Below are 23,825 nucleotides of genomic sequence, written 5' to 3' on the forward strand. Positions count from 1 at the left end.
TCACTACATGCCCTAGTAAAAAGTCCTTCCTCAGCTCTCCTGTAGGCCCCCTTTAGGTACTGGAAGGCCGCAATAAGATCTCCCCGGAGCCTTCTCTTCTCCAGGCTGAACAGCCCCAGCTCTCTCAGCATCTCAATGCTGTGAGTGAATGCTGTGGAAAATGGTGTCAAAAGCTTTGCTAAAATCCAAGTGGGTAACATCCGCAGCTTTTCCCTCATCCACTAAGTGGGTCACCTTTGTCATAGAAGGAGATCAGGGCCTGATCACCCTGTTCTCCTGCATGTGCCGTGTAATGGCACTGAGGATGATCTGTTCCATAACCTTCACAGGTACTGAGGTCAGACTGACTGGCCTATAGTTCCCTGGATCCTCGTTCCGGCCCTTCTTGTGGATGGGTGTCACGTTTGCCAACCTCCAGTCAGCTGGGACCTCCCTGGTTAGTTAGGACTGCTCATAAACAGTGCAAAGTGGCCTGGTGAGCACTTCTGCCAGCTCCCTCAGTACCCTTGGGTGGATCCCATGTGGTCCCATAGATTTGCGTACCTCGAGGTGCTGAAGCAGGTCCCTTACCATTTCCCCTTGGATTACAGGGGCTTCATTCTGCTCCCCATCCCTGTCTTCTAGCTCAGGGATCTGGGTACTCAGGGAACAACTGGTCCTACTGCTGAAGACTGAGGCAAATCATGCCAAGATTTCAAATTTTTCACAGCTTTTTGCACTCATGGTTGAACCTGTCCTTTTTTTTTTTTTTAAAGCGTCTTCAAGAACTTAAGCTGCTTTATTGTGAAAAAAAGGACCGTTACAAAAGCATTGGGTTTGTGAATGAGATGCGAAATCATCTTGAAGATCTGAAACATAAAATGGCTTGGGCAGTGGTAAATGTCTCATTAAAATAAGTTTCCTCATATGAAACTTACTTTAAATTATTCCCAATCTGCTGCGTACATTCACACATATGCTAATATATGTTTCTATTTAGGTGGGTGAAATGGAAAAAGAAATACAGCCAATCAGAGAAGGCATCAGAGCTAAAGAAGGAAATACAGAGAAGTTTGTTCAGAAGCTAGAAGAATGCCAGGTACATATGTGGTTTAAACCACGTCACTCTAGTTTTGGCTCCTTGACTCAAGAATAAAAATAATATTTAAACTATGATTGCCCTTTAGCTTATAAGTTACAGGAACTGGCCATCTTAGCTTTTCAAGAACAGCTAAGAATATTGCTGTTCATATGCCTTTTTAGCCATCTAAAACTTAACAAGAATGTTTGCATTCCACCTTTCAGTGGATACTAATATTAGGACTTTTTTTTTTTCCCCTGTTGATTAGTGGGGGTGTGTGTGGTTTTCATGCTGATGCTTTTGTTTCAGGTAAGGGTTTTATTATTTTGACTGGGAATTTGAGCTGACCATTTACAAGTGAACAGTAATTTAACTGTTTTACTGTTGAGAGTAGTTACTTAATGCCTCTCTGTAATGTTGGAGCATCTTTCAGAGATCTGTCATGGTGGTTTTTGGGTATCATTGCCTGTAGAAAAGATCGGTGTCTGATTTCAGGAGACATCTAGAAATTTAACAGACTCTGTAAATGGTACTTAAGACTTCTCTAGGTAGCAAAAAAGAATAATTTGGCCAAACATTCAGATTCGCATATGAAATATATGTTTTGCAGAGAAACACCAGACGTCGTTATTTTGAACTTTTCAGTGTGTTAAAACTCCTCCAGACTTTCTGAATTTGCACTCATTTCTTCCCTTCTTTTTTTTTTTTTTTTTTTTTAATGTTTAAAATAAAGAGCATGTATTTGTTTTAAAATTGAAGCGTTTTTACTTTATGGCCAAACATGTCTGTGTGGTGTTGAAGGAACATTCTCCAGATACTGGTTTGACTTCTTTTCATATTGTGGTACTTGGCCTTATTGTATTAAGAGTCCTGTGTTTGAGTAAACCATGAGTTAGAAAAGAAGGTTGCTGTTTACTTCACAGATTTGGTAGTCCGTTGGTTTCCTGAGTATGTTCCTTTGTTGATTTTCATCTTAGCGTATCCATAGTGGCAATGACTTGCTTTATTTTTTTTAAACGAAAAAAAGGCAAATGAGATAAGTTTGATGCATTCTTTTGAAACGTACTTCTATAGCATTAAGAGGTTTTTAACAAATTTTGCTTCACTACTTGTGGATCATTCTCTTTTTGCACCAAAGGTAAAAGTGAATGAAGCAGAAGAAAAGTACAAAGCAATACAAGACAAGTTAATAACAATAAGTGAAGAAGCACAAGCCCTGCATCCTCAGTGTGTATCTTTGAAGGCTGATGTACAGGCAAAAAGAAAAGCAGTCAATGAAGCTGAGGTAGGCAAAAAGAACTTTCAATGTTCATACCAATTTAAAGCTTTAATCTTGTCTATGTTCTACCCATATGTGCTGCTCCATCTGTGTCTAGGCTTCCTGAATCCATAGTGTAGTTCAAAGTAGGCCCAGTTTCCTGCCTGACTTGCATGTAGGTTCTGTTTGGGGGCCATGGGGTTTATATCTTTACACGGGTGTTAAGCTTAGGTCAAAATAAATATGATTCAAGTTAACTGTGTTAGTCCTTTTTCACATTCATGAAATTCCAGTTGGTTTTGTCTGTTTTGATGCAGTTCAGTGTTTATTTACTCAACACTATAGTTCTTTTTGAAATTATTTCTTGCTTCTATTTATGAATACTGTATCCTATTTCCTTCATAGGTACTTTATAATCGTTTTGCAATTGAGTTAAAACGTCTGGGAAAAGATGATGAACAGCTACGTAAACGAATTGAAGAACTGAAAAGCAGGTAAAAACAGATACAGTGATTACAGTGTAAGTTTATTAAGGTATAGTTAGTTATGCAGGGAGTGAGCTTTTCTGATTAATAAGAATATCTACCGTAACAGTTTATTTAATATTTATTTAAACTTTAACAGGATCCAATTAAATATTTAAATATTTCTGATCCTGCTTCTTTGCATACCAAGATTTTGACTAGAAAGCAATGAGGTAAATGGGCAGAAAAAAAGCTTTTCTTTTTTGTTGGTGATAATACGTTTCCTAGTTTCCGTGGTGTTGCAAAACAAGTATACCTTAAACTAAACGTAATAGAAATGTAACTGGGGAGGGTTTTGTTTGATTACAAAAAAAAAAAAAGACTACAATAGGTATTTATGCTTTGTAGATCTTGTGAATGCACAGAATCTTAAATGTAACTTTCTGATGCATAAATCTTTTGTATGATACAGGTAATAAAACTAAGTTCTTGTCACATATAAATCATCAGTGTGGTTTTCAAATATGGAAATATGATCTTTTCTAGTGCTAATCAGGTTTCAGAGCCTGAAAAATTGGAAAGACAAAGGAAAATTGCCCACTTAAGGGAACAGTTAAAGGCATTCCATGATGAAGAAATAATGATTGGTCAACAGGTAGATCAGTTTCAGCAGGCTATATCTAAGTGTAAGGAAGAACATACTAGACTTAGGTAAGTTACGCTTTTTGAATTTAACTGTTTTCCTTTGTTTCAAGTTATAAGAGCTCTCTTCTTATCTACCTGCATTCCCTGGGGTTCTAGACTTTAGTTTCAATTTTATTTTTTTTTCCTAGTTTATCATAGAACTTGCTAAACTTCTGTCTTTGTCACAGCATAACTTAATTTAGAAACTTTTAGAAAATTAAGAAAACTGTTTTGTCATTAAAGGTGAAGGGTATTACTAATTTCAAGCCTGATAGAAATCCATACTGTCAGTTTAATGCCCTCCTTTCTCCCACCATCTGTCCCTTATTCTCTTATCCTATGGGTAGACTGATTTAAATTTTTTCATGTTGTTTAATATACTAGTACATTCTGATATGATGTGACAAGATATATAACAACATATAAGGGAATAGATACATTTAGGGTTAGTTATTGTACCTATAGTTAAAGGGAAATGTATAGAGACTTTGAAGCAAGTGGTTCAAATACCAATTTAGCCGATACCCGAGCTAGGAAAACCAAACACTCTGGCTTTGATTTGGAAACCTGAACTTTAACAATGATTACCAGAGGGGATTACGGCGATGTTGTCATTTATTTTCTTAAGAGATTTGAGAATTGTTGCTTATTGCACTTGATGTATTAGTTTAAATGTCTTTTATCAGTTATTATAACCAACAGTTACTTTGTGTTCTGTTTAAGACCTTTGTAGAAGATAGTGAAATTGAAACATGTAATTGGAAAGAAATTTATTATAAACTGTTAGAAATAAGTCTTGTAAAACTGTTGCAAAGTAGTAATTTTCTTTCTTGCTTTTTTGTTTCATGTTTCTTGAAGCTATAAAATATTGTTACATGTGTGTAGCTAGCAGTACATTGGAGTATTGAGGTTTCTATACACTGTCCTATTAGTACTTGAAAAATGAGAGTTAACAATTATTTTAATCAAATTAAGGCTTCATAAGCTGTTGCTACTGTTCTCTTAGGAGAGAAGACTGTGATATGAAACAAGCACTGGATGCCAAGCAGAAACAACTGAGAGAGCTGAAAGATAGTAAAACAAATACCTTGAAAAGATTTGGACCGCATATACCAGAATTTCTTGAAGCAGTTGAAACAGCCTATAGGCAAGGGTGCTTTAAACACAAACCCGTAGGACCTTTAGGTGAGAATGACTGCTGAAAAAGACATATTTCCTCATGGGATTTATTGCGTGGCTGCGAATGTAAACAGTGATCTTTTAGAAGAACTCTTTGTTCTTTAAGGAGCTTCAGATGTATCTTTCTTCTGTACTTCCTGGACTAAAGGTTTTGTCCTAGTAGATTATCTTTTGCTTCTGTTCTTTTTATCACATGAACTAGTTAACATCTACTGGTTTTCCTCATTTTCTAGCTGGTTTTGTTAAGGTATTTTGTATAGTTACAATGATAAACTTCCAGTGCACCCCTCTGACTCCCCCCCCCACTCTAAGCATCAGTCTGTTGTGCTTTGGCTGCCTGTTGCTTGTTGGATAGCACTGTCCAGCTCTGGGACAGATTTTGTTCAAAATGTCCAGTTGCTGACTTGTGGGCTTCTCAAACTTGGTGTTTTGCATGGAGTGACTCTTACAGAACCAATTGAAATTTTCTTGGAAAGTTTGATTTCATTTGTTTTTTGACCCGCTCCAGCAGTGACTGCTATTTTCAGTTCATGGCTTCAGCATATTTTGGTTGTAAGCGTAAAGGCCAGGTACTTAAGTACTGGGCATTTACTGCAGGGTAAGAACATGCAAACACACATACTACTGAAGACAGGTGATAAAATGGAAATCTTAATGTTTTTTTAACTTACAGCATAGTTGTTCCTCTGCCTTTACCCTTAAAGCATTAAATGGTTGATAAGCAATCTTTGCCTTGATATACTCCTGCTGAGCTGCCGTAAAACTGGTACCTTAATGGAAGTTAGTAGTGACCTGTCAAAGATCTTGGAAGAAAATGTAGGCATCTAAATATGTGTAGGTGTCTCTATAGGAAGAGAAATTATATGTCTGTGTTCTCAGGGTGGCTTGTCTGTTGTGGTGGTTTTTATCTTTTAGTTAACTTTGTAATTTTTTTTTTCTTCTTGTAAGAAAGGTTTATTTTAGACTCTTAAAAACCCCCATAACACAACAAAACAAAAACTTTGAGTGGTAAAAATGCACTACTAGATGTTTTGTTATGGAACACAGCTCCTAAAACCTTGTCTCTTATGTTTATTTAGGTGCTTTCATTCATCCAAAAGATGCTGAACTGACCTTGGCTGTTGAATCTTGTTTAAAGAGCCTAGTTCAGGCATTTTGCTGTGATAATCATAGTGATGAAAGAGCTCTTCAGCTGCTAATGTCAAAATATTATCCACAAGGATTTAGACCTCAAATAATTGTAAATAAATTTCAGAATACAGTTTATGATGTTAGGCACAGGTAAGTCATGTTTTGAATTTTGTTGCTTAGCCTTTATGGTTCAAATTATTATTAGTTGAAAAGAATTTTTTGAAATATTTTTTTTAAAGATTTCATGGGAGCTTTATGAATGATATTTTTTCTTCTTTTCTTCAGAGCAGTTCATCATCCAGAATTCCCATCGGTTCTCACAGCATTGGAGATAGATCATGCAGTGGTTGCCAATTGTTTGATTGATGTGAGGGGTATAGAAACAATCCTGCTGATTAAAGTAAGACTCTATGCTCCCTATTGGTCTTTAAAGAAAACCATTTTCTCTTCGTTTGGAGCATATACAATACCTTTGCTGATAGTGTCTGTTATGGACAAAAGAGGTAGAGTAGATTATTTTCTTTTTCTTTTTGCCCCTCTGAGAGAGGTGAGGACCCCGATGGCTCCGTAAACCCTGGGTGTATCAGTTATCAGTGTTATAGTGCAGTATGCACACATGTATGTTTCCACTGGAGGGTTCCTGGTAAGGCCCTCTTGGTGTTCAATAAACTGTCAGTGTCCCACTTCAAACCCTGTTTTCTGTCATGGGTGAGACAGTAAACTGACAAGCCATAGTGGATTTAGATACTGGGATTTATTTAAGAATCGAGAAGTTAGAGCACTTACTCTTATTTCCACACACCTGCTTGTTTCCCTGCCCCTGCCCAACACTACCTTCAAAGGTCTCAACTTCTGTCCCCAGCAAGGAGATCCAGGAAGACCAGGCAGAAAATCTTACTGGTTCTTACTGTGCAGCTGCTCACAGATGCCCATTCGGGCTGTTACTGTCTGAGGTCCCTGGGCATTCTCTGGGATTTGTCCCAGAGATCTTTGTAGACAGATCTCTCCCCATGTGTTTCCAGGATCTTCCCTGTTTGTTTCTGGGATGTTCACCACCACCTTTCTGAGCCTCTAAGTGGTCTGCTTTCCCAGTCTAAATAGTCCATGTGCGTATGGTCAGCCTCCTAACTGCTCTCTCTGTCTCATGTCTCCATATCAGTTGGTGAGTTCAGGATGTGTCAGTTCTGTGTAGTCCAAGTGTTACCAAAATTTGGAACCGGCTCCTACCAGTTGCACTCAGCAACTGGTAGCTAGGTACCAGTTGTAGCTGTAGCAGGCTTGTGCTTGAGAGTTCAAAAGTTCCCTTTTGGATATTCAGCCACCCACTCTTACGTGAAATTATCAGCTGTGTTAGCATTCACAGCCTAATTTATTTTTCCACCTACCATAACACCCAGAGTCCCTTTGGATTTGATATGAGCAAGTGTGTCGTGGTTGTGGATAGAGTCTGGTAAAATAAAAAAATGGTAATGAGGAGTTACTTATTACCATTTTTAGGATTGAATGAGATGACTAGCAACTGGTGTTGATTTAAGATTACATACTATTTTGTTGCTAAGAATCTATTATTTGATCACCATAAAAATGTGTTAATGAACTGTTTTCTGCCACTATATGATTTCTGACCTTAATTGGGTTTTGATTTTCTGTTACTACTAAAGATACCAGCTCTAGCAGATAAGATTACAGGTGAAATGTTCAAAGCTAAAAATAAGATACATATATTTTTGTTCAAAGAAAGCAGGGTATTCTATGAGCAGCAGAACGAATGACACTTAGTCTTTGTAGATTTTGGTTTTCTCCAAAACTGCTTGTCCCATTTTGTCATCTGACATTCCTGATGGAAAAGAGGCAGTTCATGGTCTGTCTAGTGCAGAGCTGACTGTTTAGCAAGCATGACTGGCACTGAATGGGATACATAGCAGCTGAACTTCCTAAACTCTTTTTCATGGCAGGAATACTAGTTTTGGTCTTCCTTCTCTGCCTTACCCTAACCACTGATTTTCATGTTACTATCGTTGAGCACTACCTGAACAATTTCAGCTGAATCTGAAAGAAGTTGTATGGGTGTTGTATGAATTAAATTATACTTCTGAATGGTTAACATGATTGCCTTGGTCAAAGGCACTTGTGACAACTTAGTCTGGCACTGGCGACGTTTTTTTACCAGCGTGTTTCCCCAAACTTTAATTAAATATCATTTGATGTACTTTGCAGCTTTCTTTGGAAGATTGTTTCCTATACGTGTATTTCACTCTTGACAGTTAAATATAACTGTGCATAGTGACCTTTTGGTTAGTGTTTTTTTTTTCCCATGGCAAGTTATAAGGGACTGATCAAACTACGGAGCTTACAATTTAAATAAATTTATAATAGAATAAAAGAAATGGACAGCTAAACTAAGTGGGTGGTTTTTGAAAACATAAATGTCTTATTCAACTAAGAAAAGCAGATTCTTAACACTACAGATTTTTTTCACGTTCTTTCATTACTGTTATTTTTCATTAGGAATTGTAATTATTTCTGGGTAAGAACTTCTAGACAAGTTTTAAATTAATACCTTTAATTATGGTTGCTTTTCTGTTGGTATGATAAGGTCTTTGTATTTTTCAGAGTAGCCGTAAAGCTCGTGAAGTAATGCAGTTTAATCGGCCCCCAAAAAATTGTAGAGAAGCTTTTACTGCTGAAGGTGATCAGGTATTTGAAAGACGATACTACTCTTCTGATTACGTCAGACCCAAGTTCCTAAGCAAAGATGTTGAAGCAGAAATAAGGTTAGCATCTTGTATTGTATTTGTAAAAAGTGCACTTGTTGACACGAATAGTGGAATTGCGTATTTGTCTATTTACATGTACACTACTCCAGTCTCTGCATTTTCTTTCTGAGATTTGCAATTCTTTTCTGAGACGTCTGGAAAACCTCTTTATTTCAAGGCCTTTCTGTGATAGGTACAAATCTAGATATTTTTCAGCTTGTCGCATGTAAATTTTACCCAGCAAGTAGGGATTTTCTAGGCTGAATATTCCAGGAAATCTAGCTACCTTCCTTTTTATTTTATGGTTCCTGAAAAAGAATATGGAGTCAAGGCAATTTCTTTAAAAATCTAGTACCTGAACAGTGGTATCATAGTTTACTGCAAAGGAAACCTGATTATTCAAACAAAAATTGGCACCCTTAAACCTACAGTTTTCAAACTTTGCATCTGTGTTTTCTCAGGGTTTTGACTTCACTTATGGTAGGTGTCTGATAAACTTGACTTCACCCCCCTTCCATTTTATTTTCTAGTTATGTTTTTTCTCATTGCTTTCAAAATGGTAGTTTAAAAAACCAAACACGTTTCAAAGTTTAAAGACTGAACTGTCACCAAGTAAACTGATGACAATAGAATCATTTTATTTTGAGGCTCAGATTATATGGCAAACATTTTAAGTAAATATTTTAATTTATTGTATTAATAGCTGATAGTGTAGACTGAACTGGATGTTAAAAAATTATTTTGCAAACTCAAAAGATTTAAAAGTGTCAGTTAATTGTACTTTGTCAGTATATAGTGAACTCCCCTCAAAGATTACCTTAACTTTCAAAGTGTTTATAGGCATTTCATTACCAAAATTGCTATGGGGGAATGATGTAGGCCAGTTAAAAAGGAAAAATGTCTTCCCACCTCCTTGCTCTGCCTCAGAACTTAACCTAAAGCAATGACACATTTATCTGGAATAGTATATGCAATTTATTAAACACTGATTCTGGGATCAGACTTAATCAGTCCATTTCATGCATCTATAGAAAAAGTTGGATTAAAAACTTGCATTATTTTTTCTTTTCTAACAGTAATATTAGTAAAGCTTCCCCTTTCTTTTGCAGGGATGAAAGACTATCAAAGTTTTGCCATCTATAAATAATAATAAAAAATAGCTTTATTTTGCATTTCCAATAGTTTTACCACAAACTGAAAGAATTAATTATGGAAATCTCTGGACATGACCTCCTTTATAGAAGGAAAAGTATGAGACTATATAATTTTTTTTTTCCACATCTCTGTTACTGTGTTTTCTCTCTGACTGGAAGTGTGTTGTCCTAGTAAAAGTTATTTGTTTTCTCTTGAGATGCGGAAGTATTTTTAGAAGTAACACCCCGGTTTGGTTCAAACATTTGGCCTGTTTGCAAAAATTGCTAACAGAGGGTACAGATGGTTCAAATTACATGAATGGTTTATCCGCCAGGCATTGAACTAGGACCATCAAACAGCTATCTGCTGGTTATTGACAATGAGTTCTGCTGTAGAGCTTTGCTGTTTCTGTATTGATTGTTCAAACCATCTGATGCATAACAAATTTCAGATTTTTTTTTTTTTTTGGGGGGGGTGGTGGGGTGCTTTTTTACCGTCTGTCTTTTCATGCATTTAATTTTGTGTCTTTCTCTGTGTGTGTATGCTTAATAAATAATATCTATGTAATATAATATCTCAATATCACTTTTTTTATAAAGCCACTTGGAGAACGAAATTGAAAACAAAAAGGCACAGATGACAGCATCTCGCCAACGTTTGTTTTCCATTGAAAATGAGATTAGGCAGAATGGAGATCATCTTCATGGTCATCGACAACACCAAAAAGAACTACAGGTAAAATAGGTGCAAAGTTAATTTTTAGAAACTGGTCGGTCTTTCCTTATTTCATTTTGACACTTGCAATATATTTTGAGTGGATGATAGTTATTAATGTGTAACCTTACTTTTGTTGTTTGCTTTCATGTTGTACTTTTGTAGTATGCTTTTGTCATTTAGGACAGAATGATAGCGGTCACATCAACCCTAGCATATGCTGTTTGTTTCTGTATGGTATCTTTTTTCTTTTCCTCTTGTGCTGAATCTTACAAATTTCTGCTGCTGTTTTTTTGACACAAATAGCAAGTTGGTGCAGTATTTTATGTAAGTTTCTTTTCCTTGCTTCCCCCTGCTTTATTTCCGTTGAGCCTTACCTCTTCATTCCCAGAACCTTGTTTCTCTACATGCTCTTCATTTATATTCTTAACCTTTTCTAATATGCTGAATATTTCACCTTTAAGTTTTCTTGATTTTAATTTCTTTGTAAACCATTTGACAACTATTAGTCTTCTTTCTTTGTTTTCCAGTACTTCTAGGTAGGATGTATATTTGTATACATCACTGGCCACCACAGTTAGGCAGTGCAAGCTAAATACTATATAAGGTTATGTTCAATGACAAATAACAATCAGAAAAGAAAATGGCATGTGGACTCAAATTGCTGAAGATAAATATTTGAAGGAAAAATAAAATATATTGTATTCAGTTGTCATGTTGAATGGAAATACAATAACAACTTCAAGATTTAAAGTGCATGTGACTTTCAGAACAAGTTATATCTTACATAAATGGATTCCATAGTTAAGTGGGAGGAGTTCTGTCTTTTGTAGGCACTAATGAAGCTAAATGTCCAAATACCTTGCTTTCCATGTTGGGTTGAATGAACAAATGTCAACTTTTCTCTTCAGATAAGCTCAAGAATGTTTATTTTCTTTTCAGATAAAAATAAGAACAACAAATGCAGAAATAGCAGATCTTGAAAATATGGAAGAACACCAGTCAGTGGACATCCGTACATTAGTAAGAATAGCAAATTATGTCTAATAAGAATATGAAATAATTTCTTTTAATGTTAGTAGTACTTTGAAATAAGCAAATTTTGTAGATTTTCAATTACTGTACAAGTTGGATAAATAGTGGAGAACATAAAACTCTACAAAATGTCTACAATTAGGGCATTGGCATGATTTTATTTATTTTTGGTGAGTTTTCGTTTGTTTGGTTGGTTGTTTTTTTTCCTGCCCTTTCTCAAACCAATCGCACTGCAGGTTTATGGAAGGCAAGGTGGTGTTGTAAAGGGATATGCCCTGCATTTTCTTTCCTCATTCCAGACCTGCAGCGCTGTAAAACTCTGGCTGAGGTGAAGCGGTGCTGTAGGTTTGGAAGTCAGAAGTGGCACCATCAAAGCATAGGTAAAGGCTACCCTGGAGCATAATTTATGTCACAGCACTGCTGCTCTGCCCTAAACCCACAGTTTCTTGCTTCACCATGCAGAAGTTTTAAAGTTCATACATTGCCCTAGGGAACGATCATGGTAGTATGATGGTTTCTTCAAAGTTCCTATTCTTATTCATGCATTCTTAAAATGTACGCATAGTAGTTTAAGAACAGAAGAAAAATGTTTAGTAATCTATTGTGATTTGTATGATGGTAGCCATGAATTTCAACTGTTACTTTGTAATCTAATGTACAGATCATAGAATCATAGAATGGTTTAGGTTGGAAAGGACCTTGAAGATCATCGTGTTCCAACCCCCCTGCCATGGGAAGGGACACCTCCCACTAGACCAGGTTGCCCAAGGCCACGTCCAGCCTGGCCTTCAACACCTCCAGGGATGGGGCCTCAACAACCTCTCTGGGCAACCTGTGCCAGTGCCTTACAACCCTTAAAGTGAAAACCTTCTTCCTAATGTTTGATCTAAACCAGCCCTTTTCCAGTTTATAGCCTTTCCCCCTCGTCCTGTCACTATATGCCCTAGTAAAAAGTCCTTCCCCAGCTCTCCTGTAGGCCCCCTTTAGGTACTGGAAGGCCGCAATAAGATCTCCCCGGCGCCTTCTCTTCTCCAGACTCAACAGCCCCAACTCCCTCAGCCTCTCCTCATAGGAGAGGTGCTCCAGCCCTCGGATCATCCTCGTGGCTCTCCTCTGGACACGCTCCAGCAGGTCCATGTCTTATGTTGAGGACTTCAGAGCTGGATGCAGTATTCCAGGTGGGGCCTCACGAGAGTGGAGTAGAGGGGCAGGATCACCTCCCTTGACCTGCTGGCCACAGTTCTTTTGATGCAGCCCAGGATATGGTTGGCCTTCTGGGCTGCGATTGCACATTGCTGGCTCATGCTGAGTTTGTGGTCAATCAGCACGCCCAGGTCCTTCTCCTCAGGGCTCTTCTCCAGCCATTCCCCACCGAGCCTGTATTTGTGCTCGGAAAGATGGCCAAGATTTCATGCTAATAGATGTTAACAATAATCCTGACTATATTTTTTTCAGTAAAATTTCATGCCAGTTTTCCCACTATTTTATCTGGGATCAGCAAGAGGCTAAGTTGCCCAGGATATTATTTCTTTTTTTTTTTTTTGTCGCTTCTGATGTTGGCACAAACTCACACTTTTTCAGTAGTCTGTCTTTCAGTGTATGTGCACGTGCGTACGTGTAAGTAAACACTTCAAAATTTACTCAGAAAGTAAGAGTTCATTACAGATTCTGCAAGTTCCTGTAGGGTTTCTCTGTCCCAGATTATCTCGTTCTGTTGGTTTAAAAAAAAGTATATTGTTTATCGTTTTGGTGAGATAGAAAAATATTACCTTTTTGTAGAATATTTTCCTCTTCAAAAGTTGTTGGACACTTGCTTTTTGAGCATCTGAATTTTTACCTTTGCTTCTGATAATAGTCTTGCGCAACTGGTAGATTTATATATTTGCTTCTCCTTAGTCCTTTCTTGGATTTTTTTCTTTCTGTTTTTTTTGTGCTTTCTGACCACTACTATGTTTTGATTTGCTGGTTTTCATGTGGTATTTGTCTTTCATTGCCACCTTGATTTCACAATTGTCTGATTGTGAAAAAGAATCTTAGCGATACAAAGTTTTATTTACATATTTTTCCCAGGTTTTACAATATTTGTCTTTTTTAATCGGAAGTATGTATGATAATAATTTATTAGGAATGGTATCATTGTCCAGGGAACAGTGATGATCTGCTTACTGTTCCTGTATTTCTTTGCCTACTGAATGTATATACTATGTCACAGATCCGAGGGAAGTTACCTTGTTTATTTGTTTAAAAATTTGCTGTAGTAAAATATTATCATGGCTAAGTCTTCACAAAATCCTAACCCCTTTAGTGTTTTCATCACAACTCCCAAATAAAGTCTCCTTAATTTTCAGTTAGTTAGGAAATTCCACTTTTTCTTTTGCAGTTTGATTCAGTGGTCTCCTACAAGATCTGTCAGTCTCTTCTTTTGGGCTTTAGTGGCAACTGCATTGAGCTATTTGTATTCTTATTAGAGTATTGCATGTAATCTTGTACCCTGATAGCAATAATAAAAATCTTGTACAGTAATTTGCAAATGTATGTCTCCTTTTATTATTCTTCATTTAACGTATTTTGACAGGAAGATGAAGCGGAAGAAAATAAGGGTAAGATGGAATCTGTAAAAAAAGACATGCAGCAACAAAGCGCAAAAATGGAAGAACTGAAAAATATTCTTCAGGTAGCTGAGAAAAAATTTGAAGAAATGAAAGAAAAAATTCATCAAGTAGAAGAAATTGCTGGTCCAATTAAGGTAGCAATAATTTCATATCGTATTTCTAGATCATTCCCTTTGTGTGGCAAGGGAAATGAGGTTAAAAAGAGAAAAGAGTATGCTCCTTCCTGATACGTTTAAGGTCTATCTATGAATTGGAAGTAGAGCATTCCTTCTAGAGCATATCGAGAAATCGGCTTGGCAATATTTTGAAGATGATGTTGATTGTTAAGTGTAGTTGATATAGTGTTTTATGTTTAAATAGAGTTTGTTTCCAGGTATTTTTATGCATGGACTGATAAGGAAGGAAAAATAATTTCCTTGACTTTCTTTTTTAGTGCATCACATCTGTTGTTTTGGGCTATTTGTTTGTTTCTGATAAGGCCGGGCTAAGAATGTTCATAACTGGTCAGTTTTCAAAATAGCATTTGAAGTTCTGTATGAAATGGTTGTTATTCTATGAAGTTGCATAATCACAGAAGGTACTGATACGTAGTTTCAATTATTCAAGATGACAGCAGACACCAGGAAATCACAGAGAAGTAGCAAGACTTAAGATAAATAGCAGAGTGGTGATATGCAAAATTTAATATTAGCAAATGGAAGGCAATCTCATATTGCCAAGAAGAATTGATGGTTTGAAAGTGGAAATAAGTGTCCATCATGTTGTAGAAGGAGGAAAAAATTAAAGATTTCTATAGGAATCTCTGATATGCGTCACTTAACTTGTACGTTGCTATGTAGTCAGCCCAAATTAAAAAAGCAAGAGCAAACAAATAGAGGAAGGAAGCAGGTAAATAAAACAGCTGATAAATATATTAGTTATAATGCATCCAGTGTGGACATTCTAATGATACTCTATTTAAAAAGCAGCAGCATGTAAGGAAGGAGAATAGATATATTGGGAATATTAAAACATTATTGCTCATTATTAAGCAACAGAGGGCAACTTTTAAATTTCTGAAAGGATTTTAGGTTGGATATACTGCTGTGTGTTCTACAGTTGTTTAATAAACTGTTGACATATAGCAAATTGTTGCTTTAAGGCAGGATTAGAAAAAGGTAAGAACAGCCATTATTGTTGGTGGTGGTTGGTTTTTTTGCTTGTTATTTTGGGGTTTTTTTTTTTGGGGTGGTGTTTTTGCTTTGGGACTGTGTTTTATTTTTGTTTTTTTTAAGATAAGCCATTTAGTTCACAGGGATGAGGAAGAAAATTGTCTTTAATTTATGTCATTCTTTATACCTGTTTGCTTCTCTGGAAAGATATGATATCACCTCAGCTGTATCAACACTCATGTAATATAGAAATTGCTGTTGTCTACATCATATTATAGGTATAGCAGGACACTGAATTTTCACACAGAAATGCAGTTCAGGCTGATGTCACACGGGCAGCAGAAGTTCTGGCTAGAATGTAGTGGATAAAACAAATGTGTTTTGGAGGCTTAGGAGAAAAGATGGCTTTTTTTCAAACATTAAAACATACCCTCAAGATGCGGTTCTTAAAAACATTACAGGCCTTTATTATGTGCTTGTCAGAATTGAGTACAGACTTTCTGATAAGTTGCTGCTAAAGCTCCTGGACTTTAAAAGGAGTCATCTTACTGAAAGCAAAATAAATTAGTGTTAAAACCAACAATTACCTGTGATAAGTAAATATTAGAGAGATGCTTAAGAATCTACCCCAAACAGCTCACTTATCACATCTTAATTTATTCCAAACAGGATGAATTAAACCAAGCTGACTCAGAGGTTGAAAACAGTAAACGCCGTTTGCAGCACTATGAAGACAAGCAGAAAGAACACTTGGCTTGCATAAAAAGACATAAAGATTTACTAGCTGCCAAAGAAAAAGAATTAGAGGTAGGTGTGGGTTTTTTTCCTTTATTGAAGTCAGATGATCATGATCTTTCTAATATTTAATAATAAATCATTCCACTTGTACAACATACAGACCATATTAATAGTCAGCTACACAGTATTTCCTCAGCTATGTCTTAAGCTGACTGTATCTAAATCACGTGAAAGTAATTTTGTATAAATGAATTGAGGCTTCTTTTGTTTGTCTGGCAGAGCACCATCTCTGTCTTGACAGATAAGTTAGGGGTTATCCTTCTAGGACTCTTTTCTTCCGTATCTTACAGTGAAAAGATTAAATGATGTAAAATTTCTGTTTTAAGTTAAATCAAATAATACTGTTTTGGTTTTTTGGATGCTAGGTTTTTCCTTGTACAGATCTCATACCTGATGTTTTAGAGACTTACCTAATCAAGCTTTATTAACTAACTCTGAAATCACATCTGCAAAGACTTTTGGAAGACTCTCCTATTTAATTATGGTGAATTTGGTTCCTTATTTATCTGTACTAGCTAAATAACTGTGAACATATTAAAGATCTCAGATGGATAGAGTTCTTAGCGCTGAAATAACTACCTACCTATAAATGTTCTTAGTAAAATTGTTAATGATAACTAGGTTTGCTGTGATAAATAAAGAACAATTTCTTGTTCTACAAAAGGTCTACAAAAACATTGTTCTTGTAGACCTTGTTTTTCCATAGCACAAAATATTTGTTGTGAAGACTAAACAGGTTGTTTAAAAATGTAGCAATTAATTGAGTTTCAAACATTGCTTTAGGAAAAAGTTGCACAAGCTAGGCAAATCTACCCAGAGCGCATAGAGGTCAGCAGAACCGTTAAGAGTCTTGATGCAGAAATGAATCGCTTGAGAGAGAGGATAAATTCAGAAAATGATCGCCATGGAAACAGAGAAGAAATAGTACAGTAAGTCATCTTTAATGTCTAAAGTTGTTCAAGTAAGATGGAAAAGATAGGGGAAAGAAGAGTTTTCTTGTTGACTCACAATGCATTTATATGTGTGGTTAGTACTTAAACCATGTACGAAAGTATGGAAACATGCTGTGCTGATTGCTCAGTCAACTGGTACTGAACAGACTTAGGAGTGTTGAACTACCCTCTAGTGATTTTAGACAGTGTCTGTACTGTCTTTCTCTATATATATACGAAGTTACCAATAATTGGAAATGCTCTTAGTGTTTAGAAGTATCCTAGTTATGACTACATGGTGTCGACATAACTCGCCATTGTTCTGTGATGCAATGAGCATTAAGAATACTTCTAGTTTGAATAACAAATGCAGAAGTTAGGCAATTACTTGAGGTTTTGACTGCAGTGTATTTCAAGGAATCACTGACCTTGGATGTTCTTGAGCATGCGGAGCCCAGTCAATCATTCTCCTTGGTGTAAGAGTTTCCTTTCAAAAGAATTAAAAATAGAAGTAAAATTTAATTTTTTGACCACTTTGCATTTGTGAACGATGTCTTACTTGACTCATCAAATGCTTTTAGCTTTAAGGTAGATCGTCACAAGAAAGTTTTTATTTGAATGTTTTCATTATCAACTTGATTTTCAGCATTTACGATAATAGCTTGGGTTTAATGTAATGCATGTTGATCCCAAATTTTCTGTTAATTAAAACAGGCAATTTCATGATGCAAAGGAAAGATATGAGGATGCAAACAGTAAAGTAAAGAATTTAAAGAAATTTATTAGGCTGCTGGAAGAAATAATGACACAGAGATTCAAAATATATCGGCAGTTCTTAAGGTGAGTTAGTTTTACTGTAATCTCAGGTTTCAAATAAATTAATATGTAGATGTAAGTATGTGGCTGTATTCCAGGGTGAAAATTAGAGCAGACCTATGAGAATGAGATATCTTTAAGGCAGTATTCACAGCAATCTTTCTAACCCAGTCTTGCACCCAAATCTGGTACTACCCTGCCTGACAGTTCAGGGGCAGCCTGGACAGACAGCTGGAAAAACAACATGATCAGTGGAGGCTGTATTTTGCTTCACATGAAGGGCCTCAACTATGCTGACTTAATCCAAGGCAGTTCTGGTGCAGTGCTGGTTTTGGTCAATAAAATACCAGCAACATACTAGCATTGAAATCATCTGGCCTGTCACTCATTTTCATTGAATGTAATTAGTGGTGCTGTGCTCATGTAATTTCATTGTGGGCCAAACACATCATCTCTGCCCTGTGCTGAAAAAAATTGAAAATCTTAATTCAGATTCTGCAGTTTGACAGCTGCTTCTGTCGTGGAGTGTCCCTACTGGGAGTGCACCCCTTCCTTATTTCTTCAGTCCCTTTGCATCCCATACCAATTGATGAAGATTTTGTGGTGGCCTCCCTTCAGAAGGACTGATGGTCTGTCTGCCAGTGCAGCCCTTTATCATTCATCGTTCCCTTCAGCAGAAACAGAGGGATATCTGTGTTGGCTCTGCTTTTTGTGCTTTTTGTACTTTTTGTACAATTTGGAGGCGGCGCCAGTTCATCCTGACAGATAGTAATGATCAGGAGAATCCCAACTTTTGCAGGTGGAAGTGTAGAGGTACTAGTGGGTAAGATTTACCTGCGGAATCGGATGTGCTTGCCTTTTGGTGCCCATATATGTCAAACTGAATCTTGTTCCTAGTGCCCAAATTTTAGTGTATATATCCCATTCTAAGATATGTTAAAGAACCATAATTCTGTCTTGCAAGAACTGTGATGTATTGTCTATTGGGGAATTGTATGCTAGAATTCGGGGGGGAAGGGAGTGGTGGTGGAATTAATATTCATCACTTTAATTCCTGGGGTCTGGCAGAGTCTGTGTAAATTCTTTACTATCCTTACTGTGCAGTCCTAATACTGGATGGGAATGCAGTGGGATTTGGTCATTTTCTGTTGAAGTTGTGAAAGAAGTGTGTATAAAAGCTCCTAGTCAACTGAAATGGACTTCTAGAAAATATAAAGCCTGTACTTCTGGATTTCCTACCTTGTTACTTTGTGTCAGTGATTCTCTCCAATATGTTCAGTATCAGATGTCACCTGTCCCAGAGTGTAATTGATTTGAGAAAACTTTACGAATGGAGCAGGGGTTGCTATTTAAGATTATGAGGTGGAACTGTTGATAAAAATCTGTTGTAACTTTTCAGTGTATTTTAAAACTTATTGAACTAATGTTTGTTTGCTTGATTTGACTGATTTAAGGCTCCTTTCTTTACGATGCAAACTCTACTTTGACCATTTATTACGTATTCGAGCTTGCTCTGGAAAAATACTTTTTGATCACAAGAATGAGACACTTTCAATAACAGTAAGTTATTTTATATTATTTCAATTACCATAATATGTAATGGAAATATTACTATTTTTTTAATATCAGCTCCTACAACATGCATTACACAGGAGAGAGTAAGTTGTTCTTCCCCTCTCCAGAATGTGACATGCTGAGTTATAGGATGTTGTTGAAAACAAGCAAGAACAAAAAACGTATTACCATCTTATATGAGCAGGTTGCTAGATTACATGGAATAAATTTGGACTGTCATCTTATGTGAGGATAAGAATTCACTAGCCAGTCATACGAGTCAGTCTTTCAAAATTGCTCATTTGTATTTCATCGATAGGAAGTTTGCCTTTAATTGTGTGATTGTATAATGGCTCTAGTTGTTATTAAAACAACTTTAATGGCTGAAAGCTTCAATATTATGTTTTTTTCTGTGTATCTCTTAACGTACCTCTCAAAAATTTTACTCGTAGGGTGTGTACTTTTGTTTCTGTGGGAGAGTTCAGTTTTGGGAACTGAGGGGAAAAATGTTTAGTGACAACATAAATACATGTTTACACAGTCCTTATTGAACAGGTGAAGGATACGTATCTGAAGAACTCAAACTCAGTCCACAAAATGTCAAGTTATTACCTGGCTTTATCAGAATACTTTTTTTTTTTATAGTTGATGTTTCATGTTTCTCATGCAAGAGATCTATATTTAGTCAAGGAAAGTAAATTAAAGTAAGAAAATGTCATCCCCCCCCTTCCCCCCTCCCCCCCCGCCAAAAGACCCCACTCCAAAATAATTCTTTCCTGCTTAGCTTGTTAAAGGTAATGTAATTACCAGGACAAGAAAATGCTTAAGTTTAATCTTAAAGGGAGAGTGCCACAAGGTGTCGTCATAATCAATGGAAAAAATGAACTGTTCACAACGTTTCATGTATTCCGGTGAAGAAACCATTCCTCCTTTAAACTCCTGCTGTAAATCTATTACCTGCTTTTCTAGTGTGGCTGGTAACGACTGGATTTTAGTGTAATATAACTGTATGTAAGTGTGTATATACTGTAAGTGCATAAAATTGTTCTCAAGTGATCTCTATCTGTTCATGTGTAACGTGTTTGCCGTTAGAATTGTGATTCTGTTAGTAGGTCTCTATCTCAGGTTTAAAAATTGCTCTAATATTTTTATTTCAAGGTCCAGCCTCGAGAGGAAGACAAAGCTACCCTTAATGATGTGAGATCCTTATCAGGAGGTGAACGTTCCTTCTCAACAGTTTGTTTCATTCTTTCTCTGTGGTCCATTACCGAATCTCCTTTCAGATGCTTGGATGAATTTGACGTCTACATGGTATAAACTTAAACTTACATTTGCTATTCTGATTTGTATAAATTAGTGAAATTGTTGAGTTGATATGTGTATTTGGTTAGATATTAAAACATTATAGTTAACTGAAAATAATAAATAAAAAACCCCAAACCCCAAATCAAAACTTGGTAGGGATCTTTGTTCACTTTGCTCAGTGACTTTTGAAGCTTACTCTGTTTCTGAAGTTGGTACCCAGAGTTATGAGCACCTCTGTTACTTTACATGCTTAAACCTTATTTCAGTGCAAAAATCATAAAATACAACTTTTTTTTTTATTAGTTCCCCAAGCAGTTGTTACTGTGTTTGTCACAGATTGCCTTTGCATATGGCTGTGACACTTCTGGGTTTAGCATGTGCTTTGACTTCTACCAATTCTGAGATCAGTGGGGTTTTTTTCCAGAGCAAGTGTAGCAATTGAGTTCACTGTTGCTCGTCAGAAACTTTTTTTTTATACTTCACCTAGTAGCATCTTTCCAGGATGCTGAAATGCAGAATAATGAACAGTAGATCCTACTGATAAACCTCATCTTTGTGTACAGCTTCCCTGCGTAGGCTATTAACCAATTTTTTAATGTATTTTAATTTTATTTCCTCCTTATTAATATGCAGTGTGGTATGGTTTGAGAAAAGAATTAGTTCTGTGAGACAAAGAGTTGATACTGGATTATTTCATTTTGCCTTCAGTGCCCCTCACTCTCAATGATTTATTTACTGGGAATCACAGACCTAGAGGGGAAAAAAAAGATAATACACTTTATATATAAAGAATTTCAAAAAGGAAAGTAAGCATCTAAGACGGTCAAGCAGTCATTTTTCAGCTGACTTCCAAAGCTTAGGTCCGCTTTTACAAGTTAGTTGTGCAGAAGTCTATCCATCTGTCCAGAAAAGGGTGGATACTCAGAACCGTAGGTCCTGCTGAGAACTTCCATGGTGTCTATTCCATAAATAATTCCACATAATTTGTCTTTTCGCTGCTGTGCCAGTAACTGCAACCTTACTGTCTCCACGTTCTGTGGTTACTTTTGGTGCTATCCTGGAGACCCACCACAAGAGGACTCCATCAGCTTATTTGCAAGGGAGATACCTACTTTCATGTGTAGAAGCAGAGCTTTGTTTAACCCCTGCTCATATTAGCTTCTCATTACAAATCTTTTTCAGTAAGCCTAATGCATAAGGTTGTATTCAAAATAGTAATAATAATAACAATAAGCATAATAAAAACAAGCTACATAATAGGGTTCATGCAACCCTTAAATCCTTTCAGGTAATTTTGAAGCAGGATTTTATAGGAAACATTATTCTACTAAAATACAATTAATCTCAGCATACCAATAAAGTAAGAAGCACTACATGTATAAAAGCTGATAGAAAAATGTGTGTGGGAGTGTGTGATTGTTCCGACAGAAGCTTTCTATTGTGCATATATACTAAAAAGTCGAGTTTAACAATTTCCCAGACTGTAATTTGTAGCTTTTAGAATTTAACCCTAATGTTTCTCCAGCTTAGTTATTATTACACTTTTCTTTAGCTAAGCTTTACTGTGTATGAATTAATTCCAGTAGGTTTTTCTATTAAGTATTTTCTAATGAATTTATTCTTAAGGATTTGTCCTAATTTGTGCAGTAATAGCCCAGTGAAGCACATGGTCAGTATCCCTACCTGATAAATCTTTTGTCTTTAGGACATGGTTAACAGAAGAATTGCAATGGATATGATTCTTAAGGTGGCTGACTCTCAGCATCATCGACAGTTCATTTTGCTCACCCCACAAAGCATGAGGTAATACTGTTGTGTTATATTTCCTGGTACAAGAATTACAAGGAAGTTCTATTGCAATGAGTATAACTTGAAAAATGTAAATATGAGGAGAAAGAAATTTTGCTGTCTGTAGCAGTAGAACATCAACAATTAAGCAGTTCATTGCTGATGGTTCTGGGAATTTAATAGGTTTTTCACTCTTCCTTATGTAATGTCTCTTACTATGGTAGTTCAGTGACACTTGAATCAGTTTATCTTAAGTAGAACAGGTTTTTGAAACATCTTACTGTGTAAAGTAGGCTCCTGGCAGCTTTTAGCCCTGTATCTCCCCTCCCCAAATTAACAGAAGACTTAGCATTTTTCCTATTAATACTACAGTACTTTCAAGATGTTTGTCATTCGAGTTGATTTTTTTTTTTTTTAACATCACCGATCTAGAAACTGATAACTTACTCCTTGTTTTCTTTTATTTTTTTTTGATTTAGTAGCCCAAAATTCTTTAAAAAGCTCCATATAAGTCCCTGGTAAAGCCATGCCCAGATGAAAGGGACAGTCACTGTCTAACCTTACGCAGCCAACTCTTCTCTCTATTAGCCAGATGTAATCAGTGAAGCCTGTGGAGGATAATTAAGTGGTCTTCAAAATGAAGTGGATTTGCACTTAATTGTCTTCCCTTACTAAAATCTATAAAAAGTAGAATTAATGGTATTCTGTTGTTGTTAGGTGGAAATGCTTTGTGGGGAATTTCTAAAACTGCATTCAATAAACATACAGGAATTTTCTGTATGGGTACTGTTTAAAAGTTTAATAATTAAGTGCATATCGTTTTTGTTATATTTTGTTACATGTTGGATGTTCAGCAACATTTAATGTAACAAAGGTAAGGAGGCACCTTCAGAAAAAATAAATTTAGGAGAATTGGTGGAGAAGCCTCTATAAATGTATGTGTAGTAACTTTGCTCATTCTTAGTATGATGTGAGTGATTATACATGTATAAAGTGTGTGCCACTTCAGGATCTGTAAGGCAAATACAAACTGTATTCGATCATTATTTCATTTGGAGTTTCTCTTTAAAGTACCGTTTCTATAACTAAGGTAGTCTAATTGTTAGAAATCACATGATTGAAATCAGTCATTGTCTTTACCTCAAGCTTTTACTGAAGTCTGGCTCCAGTACCAGTGCAATGAAGCCAGAACTTCACCCGTGGGACTGTTTTTTAAAACTGACAAAGAAAAAAAGATGGAGTTATTTAAAGGAAAATATGTAATGGAAAGTGTCAAATGGAAATACTAAAATTTGTGGAGAAGAAACACTGTTAAAATGATGCATACTTTATTTTTAGTTCTCTGCCTACAAGTTCCCGGATTCGAATCCTCCGAATGCAGGACCCTGAAAGAGGCCAAAGGACATTGAATTTCCAAAAAAGGAATGACAACGAGGAAGATCAATAAGTATCTC

General features: G+C 36.3%; 1 protein-coding gene across 1 annotated transcript in view; it reads left to right on the forward strand.

Moving 5' to 3' along the window:
- The window catches only part of SMC6 (structural maintenance of chromosomes 6), a 32,021-nt gene extending 8,203 nt beyond the window's left edge, over window positions 1-23,818 (forward strand). Inside the window, exons 8-26 of the mRNA XM_009885327.1 lie at window positions 756-875; window positions 980-1,078; window positions 2,199-2,345; window positions 2,724-2,812; window positions 3,329-3,493; window positions 4,473-4,651; window positions 5,725-5,926; window positions 6,062-6,176; window positions 8,390-8,550; window positions 10,266-10,401; window positions 11,323-11,403; window positions 13,991-14,161; window positions 15,848-15,985; window positions 16,760-16,905; window positions 17,623-17,748; window positions 19,179-19,284; window positions 20,437-20,589; window positions 22,289-22,386; window positions 23,710-23,818. Of these exons, the coding sequence (XP_009883629.1) occupies window positions 756-875; window positions 980-1,078; window positions 2,199-2,345; window positions 2,724-2,812; window positions 3,329-3,493; window positions 4,473-4,651; window positions 5,725-5,926; window positions 6,062-6,176; window positions 8,390-8,550; window positions 10,266-10,401; window positions 11,323-11,403; window positions 13,991-14,161; window positions 15,848-15,985; window positions 16,760-16,905; window positions 17,623-17,748; window positions 19,179-19,284; window positions 20,437-20,589; window positions 22,289-22,386; window positions 23,710-23,818 (2,541 nt within the window). The remainder of the gene's footprint in view (window positions 1-755; window positions 876-979; window positions 1,079-2,198; window positions 2,346-2,723; window positions 2,813-3,328; window positions 3,494-4,472; window positions 4,652-5,724; window positions 5,927-6,061; window positions 6,177-8,389; window positions 8,551-10,265; window positions 10,402-11,322; window positions 11,404-13,990; window positions 14,162-15,847; window positions 15,986-16,759; window positions 16,906-17,622; window positions 17,749-19,178; window positions 19,285-20,436; window positions 20,590-22,288; window positions 22,387-23,709) is intronic.
- Window positions 23,819-23,825: the final 7 nt, after the last annotated feature.

This window comes from Charadrius vociferus, unplaced genomic scaffold (genome assembly GCF_000708025.1).
Source record: "Charadrius vociferus isolate BGI_N301 unplaced genomic scaffold, ASM70802v2 scaffold173, whole genome shotgun sequence".
In the NCBI taxonomy this organism is placed as follows: Eukaryota; Metazoa; Chordata; class Aves; order Charadriiformes; family Charadriidae; genus Charadrius; species Charadrius vociferus.